The 24,603-nt window shown below is 36.9% G+C and overlaps 2 protein-coding genes across 8 annotated transcripts in view; both read left to right on the top strand.

Moving 5' to 3' along the window:
• The window catches only part of F13B (coagulation factor XIII B chain), a 323,209-nt gene that overhangs the window by 178,128 nt on the left and 120,478 nt on the right, over positions 1 to 24,603 (top strand). The window lies entirely within an intron of this gene.
• KCNT2 (potassium sodium-activated channel subfamily T member 2) overlaps positions 1 to 24,603 on the top strand; it is a 134,855-nt gene that overhangs the window by 109,278 nt on the left and 974 nt on the right. For 2 of the 7 annotated variants that reach the window (XM_061465545.1, XM_061465542.1), the window contains 9 exons: positions 1,365 to 1,436; positions 3,897 to 4,031; positions 9,107 to 9,218; positions 12,038 to 12,139; positions 13,554 to 13,637; positions 15,001 to 15,129; positions 17,873 to 17,893; positions 21,454 to 21,754; positions 22,052 to 22,136. In XM_061465545.1, the coding sequence (XP_061321529.1) occupies positions 1,365 to 1,436; positions 3,897 to 4,031; positions 9,107 to 9,218; positions 12,038 to 12,139; positions 13,554 to 13,637; positions 15,001 to 15,129; positions 17,873 to 17,893; positions 21,454 to 21,754; positions 22,052 to 22,136 (1,041 nt within the window). Of the gene's footprint in view, positions 1 to 1,364; positions 1,437 to 3,896; positions 4,032 to 9,106; positions 9,219 to 12,037; positions 12,140 to 13,553; positions 13,638 to 15,000; positions 15,130 to 17,872; positions 17,894 to 21,453; positions 21,755 to 22,051; positions 22,137 to 23,343; positions 24,602 to 24,603 lie in introns of those variants that run through there. The other 5 variants (XM_061465547.1, XM_061465543.1, XM_061465544.1 and 2 more) reach the window with 4 other exon arrangements.

Raw genomic sequence — 24,603 nt, 5'->3', positions numbered from 1 at the left:
CCAATTCATCTCTGATCTGACAATGAAGGAGACTTTTTTTGCATCACTTTGGTACTGCTCATGTACTTCAAAATCACGATTTGGAAGACATGAAAATAGAGGTTAGCCATATACAGGAAATTAGATCAAGCTATGACTCAAAGAAAGGACAACAGATAAATGACTTACAGGTTCTGGTTCCAAGCTGACACTTCCCTTTGCATATGTATGTTCTAGTTTAAGTGTTTTATTATACAAAAGCCTGCTGTGAAGAGTTCCGCTTTGGCCTGAAAAAGCTCATTAATGAAGCTTTATACACCTCTTTGCAAAACAGAAGCTTTCTTATGTACCTGTTATGGCATAAAGTGAATTTACACAAATTGGTAAAAGCCTAAACTAGGCTAAAGGAATTCTGATTCACAACTTTAAGATTGAAGATGTGAGTATACAGTGCCCTCTGGTGCTTATTGTGTTTTCCAGCATAGTGCCCGAGTTTACATCCTTCAGTGCTGTTGTGACATTTTATGGCTAAACCTACTTTTTATTAGCATAAAGTAAAAGCTATGGTTGCTGATTAAGCTAATATCCTTAGCATTTTATCTCTCTACACAGCATTTGCAGCAATTCCTCTGAAATTAATTAATGGGACTACAGACGCTATCTGAAAAGCCAGCATGCTTTTCATGCATGCATGAAGAAGATTCAGACCCCCATTCAAGACAATTAGAATTTTGTAATTTACTTAATTGGCCTTAGGAATTCAGCCACCTTCAACTAACATATCTTTGCCTTGTTGTTATATCCCTACTTTCTCAATATGTCAGGGCAATTTATTACAGTGTGTTTACTCTGATATCTACACATCGCGTGTTTTAAAATTTCTGATGTTTCTTGGTATGCAAGAAGAAAAACAGTAAAATTTATGATTCAAAAACCAATGCAATAAAATACAGTATCTTGGTTTTCACAGTCCATTTTAAAAATGTTTCATCTAAGATTGTCTCACTGGATTGAACGGAGTGGTTGGCACAAAATACACATGATGACTGGGTTTCTGCTTGACATTTTAACTGAAAATTCTCACTGCTTATTTTAAATACTCCTAAGTCATACATTGGAGTGTAACTTGATAGTGTGTCTTCGAAAACAGTCATTCATTCTTATTTTTAGAATTGTGCTGTGCCATAAAATTTCTGATTTAAAAGATGAATTTATTAATATAAGCATTCTATTTCCTATTTAAAGTGATATTATAATTGCAAAGTTTCAGGTTTGTTTTGAGTTTTTGTTATTTTTTAAAAAGCTACCCGTTTATTGAAATATTTTAGAAAAGATGCTGCAGTTGTGATACTGTCTTTCATTTTGTAATCCCATCTGCTGCTTAGGCCAGATATGCATTTTCTGGATGCAATCTGTTGGTTTCCAATGGTTTACTACATGGTGGGCTCTATCGACAAGTAGGTGAAATAACTGTTAGAAAACTTAACGTTGTAGTACTCGGTGGTTTGCTGTGTGTATCGTCATTGCATGTTTAAATGTCTGTTGTATTTGAAGATGATCTTTTTGCATGCATGGTTTGTGTCTGTGTGCTATAATTTGGGATTTCAAATTTCTGACTTGCAGATCATTAGTGGAAAGTGTGACAGGGAACGCAGGTTAATATTGTCATGGTTTAAACCCAGCTGGTAGCTAAGTACCAAACGGCTGTTTGCTCACCTCTCTCCTTTTCCTACAGATAGGGTGGGGAGAAGAGTCAAAAGAATGTAAAACCTTCAGGTTATGATAAGAACAGCTTAAAACTAAAATACAATATGCTACTAATAATAATAATAAAGGAAATAACAAGGGGAGAGAATATAAAGCTAAAAGGGGATAGAACAAAAACAATAAACACAAGTGATGCACAATACAGTTGCTCACCGCCCAATACCCAGCCTGACCTGAGCAGCGATGTGGCCCTTCCAGGCAACTCTCCCCAGTTTATATACTGGGTATGACATGCTGTGGTATGGAATACCCCTTTGCCTAGTTTGGGTCAGGTGTCCTATCTCTTTTTCCTCCTGGCTTCTTGTGCCCTTCCTCACTGGTAGGGCATGAGAGACTAAAAAAGGCCAATCAGGATAAGCAGTACTGAGCAACAACTGAAACATCAGTGTGTTGTCAGCATAGTTCTCAAGACTAAAGCCAAAACACCAGCTACTAGAAGAAAAAAAAAATAACTGTTACAGCTGAATCCAGGACAGTCTTTTTAAAAACGTAAGATTAAGACTTACTTAGGTGCATTAATAGGTTTCTGCAAATTGCCAGATTCTAGTGTCATTCTATACTTAGATACAATTTGTCTAGGTTTGCTGACTAGGGTTTTGTAAAGATAGCTACAAAATGTAGACAGTCTTCACTGTGTCTAATAGTCACCTTCTGCTACTTAAAATATCACCTACCCTTACATCTCTGTCTTCACCTTTGCTAATATGTACTTGCATATCTAGTTTTAGCAACATAGATTTAATGTAAAAATCAGGCCAAAACAAGGGAAGAGCAAGGACTCATGAGCATTTGAGTAAACTCCTGTATTGCCAAGTCCATTTAAAGAAGAAAATGGTTTGCTTCACTACATACCTAATATTAAATCAGGGCTACAAGCCCATAATAATCAATCCCCAGGTGGAAAAAAACCCTCACCTTATTTCTTACCCTAAATTAACAGAATCCAGTTTTTCTGGATTTTGAAGAGTCAATGTTTCTCCAACTCATATTGAACAAATTTCAGAATTGTATAGGAGTCTATTCGCTATTAAGAAACCTATACTTAAAGGTACTTTAAAACTAGAATAACAATACTTCTAAAGCAGCACTTTCTAAATTTTCCACAAATTAGCTAAATGTACCTGCTAAAATAAGAAAAAATTTTGAACACGTGAAACATTGAAATGCAAATAATCTGGGTATTTCAGAATACACTGTTATTTTCAGGGATCAGCTGATACTACAGATTGCCAAATGGGAAGGAACTGTAATGGCAGAACAGCTTTTCACCATGGATGTAAACAGAACACTGCAAAAACTTAGTTTTCCAATTCCCCCTTGGAAACCATGACATTCACCCTTTGTCATTCTCACTTGCTTAAAAATGGCTAGGCTCCTAGCAGTCGTCTTCGTCACAGAAAAGTCCTTTCTAATCTTTTCTAACATTGCTTTGTTTCTATGGAAAATATTATTGTTAAAACAACTGACGCATGCTTCATTTTGGAAACAAAGCTACAAGGCATGATGAGAACTCTAACTCAGTTGTTTGTGTTTCCTATTGTCAGGCTTTGTGGGAAACACCATCCAACAGCATGCAAGGCTTTACTGATGTACAACTGCTCTAAAAGCATCATGAGAACACTCCAACTCTTAGATTAACCTTAAAGAGGAATATGTGAGATGTCCTGACAGAACTTCTGTTAGCATTTTGAAAATGAAGTATTATAGAATATGAAGTATTAATGGAAAATGAAGCAATTGTGGGAAAGAGCAACCCATAGCATTTATCTGGGTCTGTTTATTGCCAAAATTAACTGCAATGAAGCAAGTTGTTGCAGCATGCAGGGACATACTTTTTTTTCCAAGTAATCATTAAAGGCTTATTTTAAGAAGTTGAAATAAATGTATCATTTTGGCAAAAGGAGAGGTACTATAACAACCTACTGAAGTGCATTGTGTATGACTTAAAGGAGAGTAATCATTCATATCCTATTTTATGAATTGAGATGATATTCTCAACATAGATTATATTGGAAATTGTGATATGCACGTGGAGATGAAGGGAACCAGCAACTCACGCCTGTGATCTGCAAATTACAGCCATCCCTAGTCTTTTAAGTGTTCTATATTTAAGTTGCTTGTTTCTTTCTCCCTCTTTCTTTCCACAAAAGCCTAGATGACTTACTAAGATGTGGGGTCACATTTGCAGCTAATATGGTGGTAGTGGACAAAGAAAGTACAATGAGTGCTGAGGAAGACTACATGGCAGATGCTAAGACCATTGTAAATGTTCAAACACTCTTTAGGTAAGATATTTTTGCAATTTATCTGTACATCCTCATTAATTGTGAAATATCTAGTGCCTTTTGTACTCCTATTAGAAATGACTTTTTTTCCTCTTTTCTTCTATTTAATTTTTCCCATATATGAATTAGTGTCTTACATGGGCAAACTTTTTCCTAACCTGCTTAGCAGTATACTCAGAATCCTAAGGTATTCTCCTGAAATTCTATGCATCCCAAAACTCAATGATCATTTAAAAAGTCAACTGTCAGGTTTGCAGGAAGCAAAAGAAAGCTACTCTTGAAGACTTAGGACCCAAGATAGTTGAGAAAAGAAATTTTTCCTCAGTGCAACAGTCTTTCACAGTAATGCTAAAGCCAGTATGAAAAGCAGATCCTTCTAATGATAAAAGGTAAGCAATTCATCACTGTGAAGTTAATAGTAACTGGTCACATTTTAAATGTTTAGTTTTGAACAAAACTTAGGTTTTTAGGCACTTGTATGCAACATTATGTAAGACAACTATGTACTAAGGGTCATGAAGGAATAACTGATTCGAGTGAAAAAATTGCCAGTCTTGTGAAGAGGCTGAGAAGGCAGTGCTGTGAAGAACTACTAAACAAGCTCAGATTTCCCCTCCCCTGATTAAAGCCTCACTTTGTGTTAAATATCTTGATTTCACAAGTAGTAAAAGATATGTGTCCCTTCAAACTGTGAAAAAAAGTTCTTATTTGCTTAAAAAGAACCCCGACCAAACAGACAAAAAACCCACACACAAAACACATCACACAGTCAAGTATGAAATGCCTCCTTGATTTTGGGCTTAGGCCTAGGACTTCCTGTTGTTCACTCTAGTAAGACCTGGACAAAATTAAGTCCTTGCCTGGAGGATTCAGTATCATTCAATATTGCTCCCCTTTTCTATGTCAGGTCTTTCATATAAGGCTGGAGAGAAGTGCATAGTCCAAGTCTCTTGAATGTGTATTTCAGAAAATAAGCTCATTAAAAGACAAGTATTTCAATGAAGACTTTTTTAATGCAATCATGCAAGAATGCAGTTAACTGCTGTTAGCACTTCTGCATGTGCTCAGAAGCAGCAAAAACTTTGTTGCACAAGTTCTCTCTTTTTCAAACTTTCAGGTTTTGAATTTCTACCCGATACTAGCACCGTGTATTTCATAATCACACCTAAATTTAATTTAGAATCTATAATTGAATTTAATGTGTGCATCACTCAAGTCTACTCTTAGCCAGATTGTGCTAGGATATCTCACTGAGGTTTTGACATGTATCACTTAATTTTTTCAGAAATACATTTTACCCCCAAATATAAAAAATAACAAAAAATTGAGTTGAATGAAAAAAAAAAACAAAAACAAAACAAACCACTTTAGAAAGTGCCAGTTGGTTTTTCCCGTTATTGTGTTCTACTTTGCAAAATACTAAAAGATAGTAACACAAGTACACTACATACTATAGATATCCAACTAGAATTTACTAATAATTAAGTTGTCTTGCACAATGCTTACAACTAGATGGCAGAGTTAACTCATGTCCAAACTGTGTATCTGGTTCAGTATATTTTTAGTACTGCATGGTACTTTTCACCGATACCAGAGAAATCAGAATAAATATCTTAGTTTAAGACACAGCACTACTTTTCTCCCTAGCTTTTCTCCTTAGAACATGTATAATAATTTCACTACATTTTTATAGGGTGTAAAGTTGTAGGAATAAGTAAGCTTTGGGAGGAGGCCTAAGGTAATAGTGTTTACCTGCTCTACAAAATAAACTACATTCATTGCACCAAGGTAAATAGTTTCGCAACTTTAAAAATGTGTTTAAAGGTTTTTTCATTACTTAATAATACATAAAAATATCATAGACTAATGAAGAGGAGGCTGAACTGTAATTTTAAAGGATTTTAAACCACTGCTAATATATGCTGTTCTCAAAGTTAGTACATGAGTGAAGCAGGTTCCACTTAATGTCACTAAGTTAAATCAGAAGAGAGAAGCTATTCTAAGCCTCCCTAATTTGACTTGGATCAGCTGACCTCATTAGCGGCAGTAAATAGGCATGAAAAGGTGATTCAAGTGGGCTGAGGTACTGTTTGGCCTAGGTTCAGTTCCGTCCTCAGATACCTGTTCTGACATTATTCCCTTATTTGCAGAAATTAATAATCTTGCTTTGCCAGGAGAGTTTGTGTAACCCCACCTTAGAAGACAATGGATTGTTTATAACAACAGGGTTAGTAGCACTTTTACAGCTAGAAACTGTCCCATACCAATTAAAACTGTGACACAACACTAGCTTATCTGACTTAATTACACATAGGAGTAAAGAAGTGCGGCTCAAATGGTCACACTGACTAAGAGAAAATTTTAACTCTCTAGATGGGAAAGAACAATTTAGCATAGTTTAAAAGTACAAGGAGAAATTACTAGTTTTGGACTGTGTCCTAGAGATGCTTTTTGATTTTTTTATATGAAATACGAAGCCAATCATTGAGTCCCTATTGACAGCTGTAAATCCACTTCAGAAAAATAGTGGGTGCCCTCAGGCAGTAGGTCTATACTAGGGGTGTTTATATATTTACTCTTGCTTTCTGTTAATTAATAGGTTTAAATGTTAGTGTTCAGGAGGCTCTGTTTTTAATAGCTAACATCTTGAAGACTATGTTTCAAATACTTCAAGAAGCCTGTTGACAGCAGGACATGTATCGAGTCAATAGTCTGGCTGATACCTACCAGTCAGCACCATATTGTAGATAAAGCAAATGAGGTTTTATGATAGTATTAAATTGTTTTCTTGGTTTATCTTTTTGGTTCAGGAAAGAACTAAGTGTATCTCTTGCTAGTCTTATTCCCAAATACCAGATCAACAGCAATCCATGTCTTCATCAGGCTGATGAGGGCTTTCTCCACCCTTTTCACTAGAATGGGATAGAAAAGAGGAATAAAATGAGGGATCTTAGTCTGTTCCAGTGCTGAAAGCTTGTGGGCAGCATGCCTTACAGTCAGGGCAAGAGGCAATCTGGACTTCATTGCCTGGAAAGTCATTTTCCCCTGATTCTCCTAAAAAGCACTGATAAGTAAAATATGTATTTAACTAAGACCAGGTTTGAAACTGATTTCCTAACATAAATCAGTTTTTATATCTGGTAACAAAGTAAACCCATCTTTAACAAAAACCTGGTAATCTGCATTTTTTTCTGTAACTTTGGTATGTTTCGTTATTAGATCAGCTTTTAATTTCCTGTTGCTCTTAGTTCTGAATGTTGTATTACTAGTTTTCAAATATAAATGGTTTTCCTTCAGTACAGCAATACAAGAAAATTTCCAGCCAGCAAAAGCTCAAGTAATTCTATGCTGCATGATACAGAATTAACGAGGAAATTCATATTCTCCTTCCTCAGAACTTTAACACATTTGTTAAGCTACTTAATACATACAGGTTCATACCTTCAAGTGTAATATTACCAGGATTCCCCTCCCCCCTCCCCCCAGTTTTTATGAGCACTTCACAGGCTTTTACAAAACACATCACACAAGTGAAGATGTACCACAGTTGCATCTCAAGGGTGTGGTTATGTATTTAATCTGTGCACATAGACACCATTCCCTAAGTGCCTAATCTTTAGTAGGACATAAATAGACTTTGTGTAACAATACTGCACCACTCAAAGTTAGTATCAAAGTCTGAATGTACGAGTTAAAAAGGCACAGAAATTCCTGAGCATGCACAGTGCCTTTCAAACTGCAGCATACTCAAGTGGTTATTGTTAAGTGATCCACATGCTCTCCCAGTTCATCAGCTCCATTTGTCCTTGTATGTTCACACTTAATATTTGGTTATTCAGTGACATAACTGCTAACAAAAGGAGGGCTAGCATTTTTACCATCACATGTTCAGGACATGTTAGGAATCATGTGATCATTACCAGTCTACATTTTGGCATTGAGAGATTTAGGAAACTGTATTGCAATAATATGGTATTAACACATACTGGCAGATAGTTTTGACATACGTTTCCCCACATTTAGGCTCTGCTTGAATTGCCATTTCAGTGAAGGTCCTCCTTACAAAAATGAGGGGAAAAGACTAAAGACTTGCACAAAAGGTACACTGGATTCCATTTGACACTAACTTACTAAATTCAGCTTTCAAGAAAACCATGTAATTTTTTTAACTGATCGAAGCCACATTAATGATGTCATTAGTACTACGATTATCTATTGTCACATGTAAATAAGTACTTTCAGGATCAGCAAAACAGATTACAAATGGATATCTCATTTTCTGACACTAATCTGTAGAGGAAATTCTCAAATGATAATCCAAGTTTTATCCCAAGTGGCTTAGTATAGCATACCTTAAGACACACATTTATTTCTAGCTGTTAGAGCTCTGAGGGCTGAGGAAGGGGTCTTTAGTTTGCTATGTGAAAATCTGTGTAATTCAGCCAGATCAGAGTTAAATTTTGTTCACTGTCTTTTTTTTGTTACTGGAAGCCTGAATTAGTGTTAATTTATAAATATTTGGTATATTTAAGTATTTCAAAATGAGAACGTAAGTATACATAAGCATACTTTTTCTCAGCAACTCCCAAGAAGTGTCAGTTTTCATCTGTGTTGCTCAGTCTATGGACACAGAGCATAGAAACAAAGCTACAAAATAAAAAAATCAGATGTAACGACTACATAAGGCAGTTCAAATGGTAGTTCACATGCAACCAGATAATAGATGCAGGCCATAGAGTTTTGCATGTTTTTGTTATTTCCTACAGATTTGTGTCATTTTAGAAATTATTAAATAAAACCTCTGGTAATGAAATTAAGTGGTTCCTTACTGGCATTAAAATATGTTATAAGATCAGCATTTGAATCTATGTTTGCTTCTTTGTGAATTCTACAGGGAATGTTTTGTAGTTTCCTTTGCTATTTTGCCAGCATTCCATTGTGCCAAAAAACACCACAGGTTTCAGGGACCTGACTAAAAACATGGGCATGAGTAAAAGCTACAGCGTTATGCAGAGCCTTACATTTGTGAATTGTTATAATCAGAGATCTAACTGTTACATTCTTTTAAAATACAGGTTGTTCTCAAGCCTAAGCATTATCACAGAACTAACTCACCCAGCCAATATGAGATTCATGCAGTTCAGAGCCAAAGACTGCTATTCTCTTGCACTATCCAAATTAGAAAAGGTAAGGAGATTTGCCTCGCCTGCCTCCGGTTTGAATGTTACCATTTTAATAGGATGCCATGATCTTTTATTTATGTTCCTAGAAATTATCTATAATTATCTTTAAGCAGCTATATCCCCTTCCTCCTTAATTCCAAAAAGTGCTGGGACATTCTGGCACATTTCTATCTTCTATATCTGCATTATTTTCTGGGAAGCAAGTAATAAAACAGAGCTCAATGCAAAGTGCACGAGTAAAAACTATTTCTTGCAAATCTCCTTTAGGCAAGAATAAGCAAACCTGTAATAAGAGATAGAAGGAAACAATAAAAGAAAATTAAAACAAAGGGAAAGAATAAATTTCTAAGCTTCTATTTTAAATAAAACAAGTAGGAATGTCCTTGCATTTATTATCAGAATTTTGGATAAGAATCAGATAATTCCTCAAATATCTGTTGCTTTATCCCACACATTTCTTGGCAGAAAAGCAGAATCTGCTGCAAATTTCTTTAAACAGATGGAAGGATAAACATATACCTAAGTCATATAATAGGACTACAGTCATTTCACAGCCAATTCCCTCTATAAAATATTTTATGGCATGAATGTAAAGGGATTTAATGTAACGTGTTACAATATAAATGTAATTTTAATTTTGAAGACTTTGTTGTGAAACAAACCTTAGCATTTTTTCCATAACAGACAAGTTTTTATTCTCAATAGGATCTGAAGAAAAATGTCTTCCACTTTCTCTACTACACTAAAAACACTCAAATATATGAGAGTGAGCTACAAAAAAAAAAAAAAAAAAATAAAAAGCTTCTTGTTTCTGTGGTGTACACCTAAGCACAACAACATGCTTATCTAGGTGGAAGTGTTCTTTGTACAATTAGACTGCTTTCTTCAACTCTCAGAAGCACACAGTTTGCTAGAAACACCCCTTTGCTGCTCAGGCATCAAAGCACACATGCATGCATATATGTGCAAGAGCATGAGTGCGTGTGTATGTATGTATTTCTCATTGAGAAAAATCTCTAGTACAAGGCAGTAGTATTTGGTCAGAACAGATAGTGATTGTAATAAAAAAAAACTGAAATAATAATTATATTTTATTTCCTTAAAATTTTTGAAACCCCTTTAATGTCACCTCCACCAATTTCTTCACTTTTTTTTGAAGACAGAATAATGACATATTTTTAAGAGTTACTTGCTGTGTATTTTTGTCCGGAGAGTAAATTCTTTTTGTGCGACATCGTTTTCAACTCCCCTTACGTCAAGCCACAGAAGTCAACAGGTACAACCAGACTATCCAATGACAAATGCTTTAGAATACTGCTTTTCAACAAAACCATTAGCTAGAGCAGACTGCTCATTTGTATATCACAGTATCAGAGCATGGTTAGGGTTGGAAGGGACTACTGAATGACATCTTACCTAAGACCCCTTCTCAAGCAGGACCATCTAGAGGCAGTTGCCCAGAATGATGTCCAGAGGGCTTTTAACTGTCCCCAAAGAGGGAGAATCCTCAACCTCCCTGGGCAGCCTGTGCCAGTGCTCAGTCACTCTGACTGAGTAAAAATGGGTCTCCTGACATTCAGAAGAAACTGACTGTGTTTCAGCTGTTGCCCACTGCCACTTGTCCTGTCCCCTAGGCACCACTGAAAAGAGCCTAACTCTGTCTTCACTGCACCCCCTGTCCAGCTATTTTTACACATTGATGACATCCTCCCTAAGCCTACTCTTCTCTGGGCTAAACAATCCCGGCTCTCCCTCAGTCAAGATCCTACATTCCCTTGATCATCTTAGTGGTGCTTTTCTGGACTATCTCCAGTAGCTCCCCCTCTCCTTTTACTGGGGAGCCTAGAACTGGACACAGTACTCCAGGTGTGGCTTTAGTCTTACTGAGTTGTGCGGAAGGATCACCTTCCTGAACATACTCTCAACACTCCTAACTCAGTCCAGGACACCATTCGCCATCTTTGCCAGAAACCCACATTGCTGGCACATGTTCAACTTTATGTTCACTAGGACCCCCAGCATCTTGTCTGATGAGCTACTTGCCAACCAGTCAGTCCCCAGCATGTACTACTGCAGATATGTGTTGGACATAAGTGTCTCAATTCAAGACATACAACATTTCTGCATTTTGAGAACACTTCTTCATAGCATCACTGAACTGCAAGCTTGGTATTCCCCTTCCTCTTAAACTTAACAAAATAACTTCCGACCTGTAGTTCTGCTCTCTGATAACTGAAGGAATAGGAAGCACATTGCAGTGGGATTTCTCTGCAAGTGAGTTGTGATAAGGCATAACTATAGTTATGTTTAGTTATGTATATCCTTTCCCCAGAAGAATCAGAGCAGTAAGTTTCTAGCCTAGCCCACATCCGATCTCATCTCGCATCCTCACATTCACCGAAATACCATTTCTTCCCTCTTGCATCAGATTCTGTTCATTTCTCGTGTTGCTAGTAAACTTTCTGACCTTAATGAGATGACACTGTCAGCACTAAGGAACCAGAGCAGGAATAACTAGAGCTTTGCTCTAAGCACCCTTGAAATTCATCCATCACTTTTAAAATTATTTGGTTGAATATGCCCATTCAATTTGAAATGTGATGATTGAAACAACATATGCATTAAACAAAATCTTTTAACCTGAAAAACTGTAAGTACTGAACAAAGATACTATATGTTTTCAAAAGAAACTATATTCAGAGTAAAGAGATTTTACACCTTTGACCTCTTTCAAGGTGATATCAATTTGATGGTTTTTATTATTATTGTCCTTCCAAAACCAGCACTAGAAGTGTTTTCTATTTGTTTTTAATTTCTTAACAGAAAGAACGTGAGAAGGGATCTAATCTGGCATTTATGTTTCGACTGCCCTTTGCTGCTGGCAGAGTTTTCAGCATCAGTATGTTGGATACACTGCTTTATCAGGTACTATGCACGATAATGGAACTTGCCTTAACACAAACATGCAGTGTTACCACCTATTCTATTACATTTAATTGTTGTATTACCTTGTTTTCCTACATGTAAGCCATTAACGTGCATGTCACTGCCAGGAATAATCAAAGGCAAAATACCATCAAGCATGTTCTAATGACAGTACTAGCCCAGTTATGAACCCCCAAACACAAAACCCTGTCCTTGTGCAAGTTCTGTTGCTAAACAGTGTAATACTGTTTGTGAACCTCTCCACAGTCAAACAAGTAGGATGGTTTTGACAAGGACTACATAGATTATACAGACTGATAGCTCCTGTAATCTGCAATAAAAAGGCAGTGCCCATTCTCACACAGTAGTGTCTCTAACCACAGAAATCAACAGCATCACTTTTATGAGTGGTTTATCAGTCATCTGCATCTGCACTGTGTCCTGCTGTCTCACTTGTGAGAACTAGATGAGTCCAGGTGTATCATCGATGAGTCCTGATGAGCCATTGTATCTTAAAGTGATACATTCTGGCCCTAACAAGAAATATATGCAGTGGTTACAAAGAGGCTCATGACAAATGAAGGTAGCAACTGGTTTCAGGGTGGAAAGAGAGGAGAATGTTGCCCTCACTCCTGAATAATGACTACCTTTCTGCACATCGGGATGCCTGAGCAGCAGCCGCCAGCTCTAGCCTTCAAGTATCAAGGTACGCAAAATAAGCAGCAACAGCAGCATGGCCCATGCAGCCTGCTCGACTAAGTGGCTAGCCACTTTGCCTATACCTAGAGGTAGCCTGTGGATGCTTCCATATTCAGGTGATAAACATAAGCATTTAGCTTAATGTCTATCTTTTAACCAATCAGCAAAACACTTCTGTTAGCAGAACAGGAAGCCTAAACTGAGATAAGGCAGATCAACCCTTAAAAAAAAAAAAGCAAAGGCAATTGACTTGTTTGAATTAAAATAGCAGCATCCTCACCTTAGTATTACCCAATACTCAGTGCTACAGACCCATCTAACATGCAACAGCATCTCTTTTGCACAGAAGAGTTCATTATTACAATTTGGCACCTAATAAGGCTAACACCTTTCTTCCATTGACCTTACATCTACCTTTGCTTTCATGGTGCCTTATTATACATTAGTCTCTTTGAATCCTGTACATATATTGCACGCATATGCAGGACCAAATAAGAACACTTATTTTACGTAAGTATATTCAGCACAAAGTAAGGGATAACTATTTCTACAATACTTTGTACAAACTTAACGTCACTTTGTCTACTTAAAGTATAGAGTTTGATTGTAAACACAGATGCACAATTTCTGCAAATTCACACATGGTGCTAACAGTTCATCTTTTAATTAAAGCTTTTTTCTTTCTTTTCCATCTCTCCTGTTGAAACTCTTGCAGTCATTTGTGAAAGGTTATATGATTTCCATCACAAGACTACTTCTGGGACTTGATACCACACCAGGATCTGGGTTTCTTTGTTCAGTAAGTTGTTAGTAAAAATTACTACAGAGTACCAGAGAAGATTCTGTACTGTCTGTAAAATACCTGGGGATTTGTGTACAGCACTTGCTCTTGTGAAAGTCCAAGAAAGATCATGCGTTTCCTTTTTCAGTAGGGGAGAAGACATGAAAATGGCCACTTCCATAGCAAAAAACAACCCCCAAGCCCAAGAAAACACAATATATTCTGTAAGGCTCAAAGGAAAATAAGATAGACAGGAAAGTACAGGAAAAGTGCACTTTTTAATAACAGAGGAATGGCAGTTCAGCTAACAACTTTAAAAATTAAGTATATAAAATGCAGGAAGCATTACCTATCTTGTACAGCATGGCTAGCACTGACACACAGTGCCATTTCATGACACCCATTTCCATCATAGACAATAAAGGGCAGAACTGGAATTTACGTTAAAATAATATATACTAAATGGCTTTAGTGTCAAAGTTCGAAAGTCATTGTTGTGGCTTAAGCATTTATGTATGTCAATGCAGAGTTTATATCTAGTTTTCTGCACGTATATAGGCACAAACCATAAGAATTCATTTTTACTAAAAATAAACCCCACCTTTCTGGTTTCGCCTACACCCATCACACTCCAGATGTCAAACAGATCAACACAGGTTATGTATCCACTGCTTTCTGGGGAACTACAAAGAATTGCAGGATGTTGTTCTCCAAAAAGAAGTTATCAATGATGGTTTAAGAAAGTTGTTTAAATAAAAGCTAGTTATAGATATGTGGGTCAATCTTTAAGCTTTGCTACTGTGAATGCAAGACAGCTGAATCTCTGAAAAGGGGCTCATATACCCTGAAATAAAGCTATTGTAATAGCAATTAAATACTAAAGATTGATTTTAGACTTTCATATGTCATTTATGCTTAGTGTATTAATTTCCCTTCAACTCCGTTTTCTCCAGATATTCAGCCTGCAGTCTAGCGAACAGTTATCTGGCTGCATTCATAATACTTAAGTGGTCTTCAGTCTGTCCATCACATGTTTCTTACTGCTGTCAATATTTTAGCTCATTCTTTTAGAGTTTAGTCAGATGTGAACGCTGAATGAAGTTTGCCATAAAAGTTTTTAATTTTAAAACAAGAACAGAAGTAATTTCATAAGACTGAACCATTCGCACTGCAATGTCTCCCAAACAGGGAGAAAACAAAAAAAAAACAAACAAACAACCAGTGTCTACAGACTCGACAGAAGCTCCAGATTTGTTGTGGAGCAACAGTGCAATACAGTCATTATCAGCTCATGTTTAGTTGTGATTTTTTTTTTCCCCAAGAGCAGTATACAGAGTAAGTGATAAACCCTCAAAAGTCCTTCCTATCATTATTTGTTCAGATGAAGATCACAGAAGAGGATCTATGGATTAGGACATATGCCAGACTGTATCAGAAACTTTGTTCTTCTACAGGAGACATTCCAATTGGAGTCTATAGAACAGAATCCCAAAAGCTTACAACATCCGAGGTATGTCAGTTTACTATACTTTTCTTTGGATTTGATTACAGATTATACAACATTCTTTGGTCCTCATGAGAATGTAAACCATTTATTTAAAGAACATTGTGAATATCCTATCTGCAAATGCACAGAATTCTGATAACCCACTGAGGGTCTCCTGCTGCTGACATGTATATGGCTACATGAATTCAGGGCTCACATTTAGCCCCAAACTTCATGAATACCCAGAGCAGTCTAGAATCTACATACTGACTTTCATTCCTGTGCTCACTCATAGAGAACTGACTGATTGGAAACGAGGGGTAGCTCAGGTGCAGATAGGACAGGCTAGGATAGTTCTAGTTTGAACCTGCCTGCAGTGACTAACAGCAGTATCCACAGCAAGCTGTATGACCAGGTCCTGTATCAGGTTTCGCAGGACTATCAACACTTCTCTCAAAACAGCTGGCATTTCAGTGTTCACGTGAATTTCTAGTTAGAAATGAGCAACAAGAAAATTAGTGTTATTCAGTGTATTGTGGGATTTCCTAAATTTAGCTGTGAAACAGCAGTAATTTTTTATATATATGTATTTAAGCATCTGCCATCTAAACATATACATTTCTCCCTATACATAATGACAAAACCGCTTTTTACTATTTAGCATACTTTGTGTAGTTTTGATTTCTGTCATGTATAAACCACTTTTTTACATGATGATTAGTACTGCCATCTCATGAAACCGTTCTCAAACACAGCTCTAAAATGCAACTGTGAACAACAACTTTCCTCTTTCTTCTGCAATGCTCAGATATAGTTTACTGGTTTCCAACACAGACACCTTGCATTTTCTCTTCCATATTTCAGAAGAACATTGAGCCATGTAATGCCTAATGGCAAGATTTAACTTGAAGGAAGTACGCAGTTAAAATTCAGTTAAAGTTAATTTTTAAATGAGAGCTACAAAAAGCTGTGAAAGATTCAACCACATTCAGTAGCTACTCTCTCTCTGTGGACCACCGATACCTTTAGACCAGGCTTTTACAGCTTAGCCAGTGGGCTGTGCCACTGCAACAATGTCAGCTGATTTTACTTTTTTATCAGTATAGCAGCATTAACATCATTCATCAAAATCATTCCTTGGAGAAGAACATAGGCAACATACTCTCAGTATGGAAAAAAAAGGTCCGTCATAGCTTTCAACAAAAAAGAGGACATGCCAGATTTTAATAATTCATTAAATAAGGGTAAGCAAGGTAAAATTCATGGCGATGCTTTATCCCATTCACAGCTGGCTGTTTGACTTGAGGTCCAAAAAAAGAGAATCAAGAAATTTTAACTATGAGCATGTAATATATTGTGAAGAGCTCATTCAGGTGGCCTGTTTTTCTCCTTTCTGCTTGTCCACATGTTTCAAACATACAGACAGCAGCTGTGCAGGGAGGGGTAACTGTAAGAGTAATACCCATCAAAACACACTCCGGGTTTTTGGCAGAGGGCTGGCAGGTAAGCACACACACTCGGGTCTTCCGAAGCAAGATTAGCTAATAAATTAATGATATCTCAAATCTTTTTCTGAAAACAGGTTTGTGATCATTAGTCACTTAATACTAAACTCACAATTGTACCATAACACTAGAACCCCTGGAGCCTGTGCACATGCAGCTGCTCAGGTGCTTGATTACTCGATCAGACAGGGCCCAGATTTTGTTTAAGGTAGTTATTATCTTTTACAAAGTAGCAATTTCTTAGAACATTGAGGCTCTGAAACAAGCCTAGAAGCCACTGTCCAAAAGATAGAGTTCTGTTACTTCCTATCAGCTTTCACAGGTACTCTCATGAAGAATTTGAGTTAAATCAGGTAGAGGAAGAAGGGGAAGGGGGACAGGGAAATCTAGTTATTAAACTGCTTAAAGTTTTTAAATTGTCACACCAGACTAGTGTAGATGAATGGCAATGTCTTTATTAAGTTAAGCAAAAGCATTTGTTACTCTCTATAAAAAGCTCTGAACGCAGACCCGCAATGGTATTGTCACACTTAAATACTTCAGCAGTCTGTTGTTCAGCGGGTGAACATTTTTTAAACCCTTCCCCCTTTAGAAAGGGGCAGGGGAAATCTTCCTCAACCTTTGATTTTTCCCAGAATACAGAAGAGCAACATTAAGCTCTGCTGCTGTGGTCTTTACGGGTAGATACCTGCAAATGCAGAGATAATGAAAGCTGTAACCCTTCTACAAAGTGTTTCTTATGAAGTTAAAGGATTTTTTGACTAATTTCTCTAAAAAACAAAAAAAAAATAAGCATGGGCGAGCACTTAGCTTTTTTGATATATTAAGCCAAAAACAACTTTAAAACATTGTTGGATTAGATCTTTAAAATGGAGGTTAGAGAAATGTAAATTGCTATATTAATTATGAACTTACAACCATAATTTGAAGGTTTCTAACTCAAAGGACCTCCAGTACACTTACCAATTTGAGTTTAAAGAGACATACAAAACTTAGTTTGTATTGCTGACACATGGAAGTTATCAGTTAAGGGTTAATTCGGGTCACAAGAACAAGATTTGCCAATATTAATATTTCTACATATACGATTTCCTCCACTCCCTTTTTATACTGTGCAACAAGAAGCCCTCACTTGACTCTGACAGATTATTACCTGCGTAGCTAGTTTACTATGGTTCCTGTTAAACAGTCCATGTTTGTTTCTTTAGATTCACTTCTACTTAAATTGTCTTCTCTTTTCTTTCCCCCCCTTTCTTTGTCAGTCACGAGAAATGGCTTCACAAGTAAGTATTTTCTTATTGTCTGCCGGTTTCTGGGTGTTGTGGCTTAAGCCCAGTAGGCAGCAAGCATCACGCAGCTGCTTACTCATTCCCCCCACAGTAGGGTAAGGGAGAGAACAGAACTTTAAAAGTGAGACAACTTGGTGGTTGAAATAAAAGACAATTGAACCTGTAGAGAAAAAGCTGCATGTACAAGGAAAGCAAAGTAAAGGATTCACTCATTCCCATCATCAGGCAGGTGTTCAGCCATCTTGGGGAAGGCAGAGCTCCACCACACCTACTGGGGAAAACAAATACCATAACTCCTCAAGTCCCTCCATTTCTTCATCTCCCCTCAGCTTTTACTGCTGAACACAGTGCCATATGGTATAGAACATCCCTTTGGACAGTTGGGGTCAGCTGCCTTAGCCGTGTCTACTTTGCAGCTGCTTGTGTACCCCCAGCCTATTCAATTGGCAGGGCACTGTGAAAAGCAGAAAAGGCCTTGACACTGTGTAAGCACTGCTCAGCAATAACTGAAACGCCCCTGGTATCAACACCATGCTCATCACAAACCCAAAAGATAACGCCCATATAAGCAGAAGAGCATTCCTGGAACCCTAGTTGCAATCAAGGGCTATTGGTATATGGAGCAGTGAGGTTACTTCAACATACAACTTGCAGCTAAAAAAACAAAAAAAAAATGAAAAGACATTACTTCAGAACAGATTAGACAGATCTGCACATTAAAAGTGCTTCACATTTTACACACATAGCTCCCAGGAAGCAGCAAGGCAGGGGAACAAAGATCCAACAAACTGACCGATGTTTGCCACTGTAGTGCTGTTACCATCATACACCTTGGTATTTTTCAGAGAGTTCACCACGTTTCTGTTCTAAGGAATCACGAAAAATATAAGTACACTTCATAAAACAGAAGATGATCAATTACTACTGTGTAATAGTAATGACACTGGATCATTGATTATGCTTCTCATGCACAGGTTTACAAGCTATGCAAGAAAAATTTAAATGAAAAGAAATTCAACCAACCAAACCTCAAAACAAATTAACAGTAGTTACAGAAGTACTTTTAAAGAAAGTTTGAGACTGATTAAACCAGAGTGGGAAACAAAAGTGCTCTGCACTGGGTTTTTATCTTCTGTGTATTGAACAGCTGTCACTAGCAGCCCACGCTTTTGTGCTGCCTTTGAAAGAGGGTTTGGGTTTCTGTGGTTTTGCCTTGTCTTAAAGAGTTTATTTTTCTCCTGCGTACAGTGAAGAGCCATTCTGCACATCTTTCTCAAGAGGCACCATAAAAACTGAATTATCACCTAAGTAAATATTTATCACCTTAACTTATAGTTTTGACTCATCTGTCCCAGTGTTTCAAAAGTTCAAGCTAAGAATTTACACTCACAAAATCAAAATACTCATTCTTTTACTTGGCATCTCCTGATTAATTTCTGGCTCAGAAAAATGTAACTTACCCTCATGTAATAATTGGTTTGATTGGTCTCTGCCTCTCCAGAATTACTGGCAGCAAGCCCAGGTGGCTGTTTTATCAAGAGCTGGACAAGGAAAGCTACAATGCTTTCGGGAAGAAAGGCAAACAAGACCATCATTTATACTCAGTTTGTGTCAGATTTATTCATGCCAAACACACTATAATTGCACCTTATCACATGGAATGTACTTTGCCTACCTCAATCCTTACTATAAAATACATGCAAACCCAAAATTTCAATTTAAAATCACAAACAACAAAATCAAATAGCATTCCTGTACACAGGGGTTCAGCGTTCTCTCCTAAGCCCTCCCAATACAGTATCAGCTGAGTCAGTAACACAACTTCAAGTCTAGTAAAAAAAAACCAAAACAAATGACAAACCAACAAAAGAAACCCCCCCAAAACCCAATCAAATAAACAAAGGAAGCAACCGAGACCACAAAACACCCCAACATGAACAAATAACTAACCAACCAACCAAAAAAACCTGACAAAACCCAACACCAAAGAAGCCTTTCTATTGCAGACTAAGCTGAAGAGCTCAGTAAATTAGCAGGTCTTTGCATAAGGTTTATTGCAAGATTCCATTTTAGGATATTCAAGATGTAGCTACAACATAAGTATCTTTAGTGTTTTTTTTAATTGTTGGTTTTGTTTGGTTTGTAGTTTGTTTGGGTTTCTTTTACACAGATAAAAGACTGTCTGTGCAAAGGGAAAAAATAGTATGTTTCTTACATTGTCAAACTTACTCATATCAAATACTATCTTATGGACTCCAGGAACTTTACAGATCCTGTGTGGGACAGGATGGTGAGCCTCTTAAAGAAAGGTTATATTCAACACAACATTGCTTTCAGATTTTGTGTTAATGGAAGAAGACCTTTAGAACCTCTAGCACTTCAGCTAGGTTTGCTTTATACTCATTACTTCCAGCTGAATGTGAACTCTTTTTCTTCTTGGGGATTTATACAAACTGAGCCAGTTCCACTTTAAGTCATCTCTGGTTTATATTTCATTTACTTATTTTAAGCACTCAGCATACTGAAATCAGTCCTCAGTAACCTGATAACACGGCTGTGCTGATACCAGTAAGGGCTTCACTCTTTCAATGTCAATAAAAGACATGTTTCAAATATCAGAGCAATAACTCAGGATTCTAAGAAAGTAGTTTTGAAACTAGAAGCTAGAAGAATGAGTTAAATGTAAAATAGGCATTAAAAGAATTTTGAAGATAGCTTTTGACATGTTTGATTATATATATTCCCTATAATCATTTTGTATGTTAGATCTGCATATATAGCCTATCTACTGGAGATATTTCAGTACTGCTATATGTGTATACTACTGGCACTAATTGGATGGCATGAAGACAGCAACAGAGGGCTAGATTTTGGCTTTGAAATCTGCTGCTTTTTTGTTACTCTATGAGTGAAAAAAAGAAAACATAATTATGCTTTAAGTTAGGAATTAATTACCTCTTTTGCAAGAGGAATCCTGAGTCACACTGAACACTACTGCATACAGCCCTACTTTCTGACACAAAGGCCTTCTGAATATTACGTGCTGGAAGGTAGAAAATGCCTGGGAATTTGAGAAACAGCTAATAGGTATGTTCCACCTATGGTCTTAAAAGAATACTCAAAACAGCACAGCCACAATCAAACCATTACTTACTGAATCCACACCATAAATCCAAAAAGAAGTTACAGAACTTGAATTTCTAAAAATATGCAGACTTGGAAATAAGCACAGAATTAATTCAGAACATATTCCTAGATTCAGGAAAGGCAATATGAGAAGGCTAAAGTTGGTCTAGAGTCAAAATGGAATCAGGCATTAAGTAACAAGTATCTGCTTTCGCGCTTGAGAAGTGTGTTTGTATCATCAGTGGGCTTTGTACGTAAGTCAAAGTCTAGGGAAGGGTACCCAATTCAGGAACACTTTCTGAGTACAAACAGCTGAATCTCCTCAGCTCCACTGAAACCAAAACACATGTTCAGCTGCACTGTTGAAAAAAGAAGTGAACATCTTGATCCGTTTCTATTTTTCAAAGCCCTTAATCTCTCCTTTCAAGTCTCAAATCTCTATCAGCGTGGAAGAATGGGAAGACACTAAAGACACCAAAGAACAAATTAGTTATCGTAATAACCATCGTAACTCAACATCTAGTGATCAGTCTGATCACCCTTTGTTACGACGAAAAAGCATGCAGTGGGCCCGGCGACTGAGCAGAAGAGTACCAAGACACTCCGGTAAAACAGCTGAGAAGATAAACCAGCAGCGAATGAACCTTTACAGGAGATCAGAAAGACAGGAGCTTGCTGAACTAGTGAAAAACAGAATGAAGCATCTGGGCCTTTCCCCAGCAGGTTATGGTATGGTTACTATAATACTTTAAATCAATAACCTTAAAAAAAAAAAAAAAATCAGTATTTTGCAAGATGAGCTGATTTTTAAGAACTGAGGATGCCATAAACACAAATAGAAAAGTTTATGATAATGTTTTTATTGGTTGGACTTGAGGGGGGGAGAGGAAGTTGGGTTTTTTTTTTTTTGCTTTGTTTTTCCCTGGAGGAAACTTGAAGTATTTTAAACCAGTTCTATTTTCAGACAGAAAACTCTGAAAAGTTTGTTTTTAAATATAATTAATTTGGTCTTTTTTTTGCCTCTAGATGAAATGAATGATCATGAGAATACCCTCTCTTACATCCTGATCAATCCTTCTCCAGATACGAGATTAGAGCTGAATGATATAGTGTAAGTTAAAGCACAACAAAAGTCACAAGACCTGCAGAATTTGTCATTTGCACTTCCTGTCTGAATTCATTTCATTATCTTTCTGCTGGAAAAGAAGCCCAAACTTTCCTATACACCTGAAAAAAAAATAAAGATTAATACTTGTCTATTTAAATAGACATGTCGCTATACACATGTGTATATTTAAAATACATATTTAATACATATATTAGTAATGCTCTTACCTACATATTCTGTCATCCTCATCTTACTCTGTGTATTTTCAAAAATAATCAAATTTGACAGTTGACATTTGGACTCAGCAGAGCGTGATGTTGTCTGTATCAGAGTTTAGTACTTGCAAATGGATCTTGCAGTAGTACTCCTTGTTCTCTTTCATTCCAGAATTAATACATTCCATTGGTAGCATTAGCACTCTCCTTTTTTAAAAGCAAAAAAAAAAAACCACAAAACCAAATCAAACCAAAATCAGGCACAACAAAAAATGCACTACAAGCTCTTTGTTCCTTTGACATTTTTTGTTTGGGTTTTTTTTTCCTGGAGATTAACATAATTGCTCTGCTGTTGGTGTGGTTGATGCCCTATAAAAACATCAAGTTCAGAGCTGCAGTTTCAGTTCCAAGATTTGCAATTAGGAGCTCCAGATTTCAGCTCTCTGCAGTAACACACAAAGACCACACATAGGAATTGCTTATGCAGTACCACCCTAGGCATGCCTAAGGGAGGAAGATGACCACTGAAATTTGGGATCTGTCATCAGGCCAATTATAAACCCTCAACACACTAGCAGTTGTGTATAGTACATTTAGGCTTCTTACAGCTTTGTCAATGTTTATCACTATACAAATCTTGTTAACTTTTATTTTTACTTAAGGGAAACCTGAATTTTTCCCTCCAAATCTAAGAAAACCTATTTCTAAAAAAAACCAAACCAAAACCAAAAAAATCAAGCAAGATAAGCATGTGTTTAAACATACTTCATTTGTATTTAATGAACAGAATAGGGCAGACTCTTTCACTGCTCATCGGTTTCATTGCCTGGATCAGCAAAAAAAAAATATATTGTTCTGGAGTAAATATAAACATCAGATTGAATAGAGTTTTTTAATCCCCTATTTACATCCACAGTTTTCTTACACAAATAAGTTCAGGCTACGTGTAGCAACAAATTCTGTAAGATAGAGAAAACACTGCTATGCTATTTTAGCCCTGACAGAAGGAAGAACATCAATAAAGTAACAGCAGCAGGTGGTGTTTCCAAATCCTGGAGATAAGGCGATTCTCCTGAGTATCCACCATAAAGGCAATGTGCCACAGACTCAGAAGCCCATGCTTTGAGGAGCCAGGAACAGTCTGTTACTAGGTGAGATGAAAGCATACAGCAGTTTTGGAGAACGTATGGCAGTGATTGCTCATACACTTACAGAAAATGTTAGTTCAGTTAATCGGGATTTCCTATTTCACATTTTATTGAAGAATTTTTGGGGGCTTTTTATTAAGTCTGGGGCAAAACATATTCATTATACAGAATGGTAGAAGTTCACAGGCTGTAGAACAAGAAACTTTCTTCAGAGCCACTGCAAAGTCACGCAGGAAATCTTTAGAAGCACCACACTGCATGCAAGCAGCCTCTCTTCGGAGAGCATTTCAAGCATTTTCATTTGGTTGACGAGGAGATGGACAGAAATGTGGCATGAAGTTATGAGAGAAAGGATTCTTTTATACTTGTTTTTTCTGCAATTTCATTTTGTGGGGGGAAAGTTACAAGATACGCAAGGATTAATAAAATGCTGGGATTAATCCACAAAGCTACTGCAGTGCTAACACCTAAAGCCATCTCAGATCAGATAGTTTATCACTTGAGATAGCTGTCAAAACAGTGACAAATTTACACTTATAAATTAATGGGAAGCTCTTAAATCCTTTACCCAAGAAAAGCAGTTCTTTTAAACATCTCAAACTTGTATTCAAACTCATGAGTCATTTTCCTCAAGTATTCAAATCTACTAGAAATTGTTATTCTGAAGAGTCTGTCTACAGACTGTCAGCTTTTACCAAGATTATCAACATCAGGCTCTTTATTTGTTGGGCAGAGTGACAAGAATTATCCATTGTTTTCTCACAAAATAATTTGAGAAATAGCTCTGTAGACTGCTTGTGCCTTCTTGAAGGAGTAAAGGAAATGCATAAAGAAATACAGAATTACTGGCAAAGGAGCTGTCAGTCAAAATTAAGGTTTAGCTGTGCCTAGTACGTACATACGATGTCTAGGCAAGCAAAACATGAAAAGCTCTATTATTAGCCTCTAAAGCAGGCGGAGTTACCCAAGTGTCCAAGTTACCCAACAAGAACTAGACTAAGCACCTTCAAAGTAAGCCTTTATGTCTTCCTCAGATCTTTTCACCTTTACAACTGTATGCACTTAATATATTCTTGCTCACATCAATTCTTTTTAATAAAAATTGTA

Source organism: Pezoporus flaviventris, unplaced genomic scaffold (genome assembly GCF_033815535.1).
Source record: "Pezoporus flaviventris isolate CSIRO_AGI_PZ_B2104156 unplaced genomic scaffold, CSIRO_AGI_Pfla_v1 ptg000040l, whole genome shotgun sequence".
Taxonomy (NCBI): domain Eukaryota; kingdom Metazoa; phylum Chordata; class Aves; order Psittaciformes; family Psittacidae; genus Pezoporus; species Pezoporus flaviventris.
This window is presented reverse-complemented; position numbering and strand designations above follow the sequence as displayed.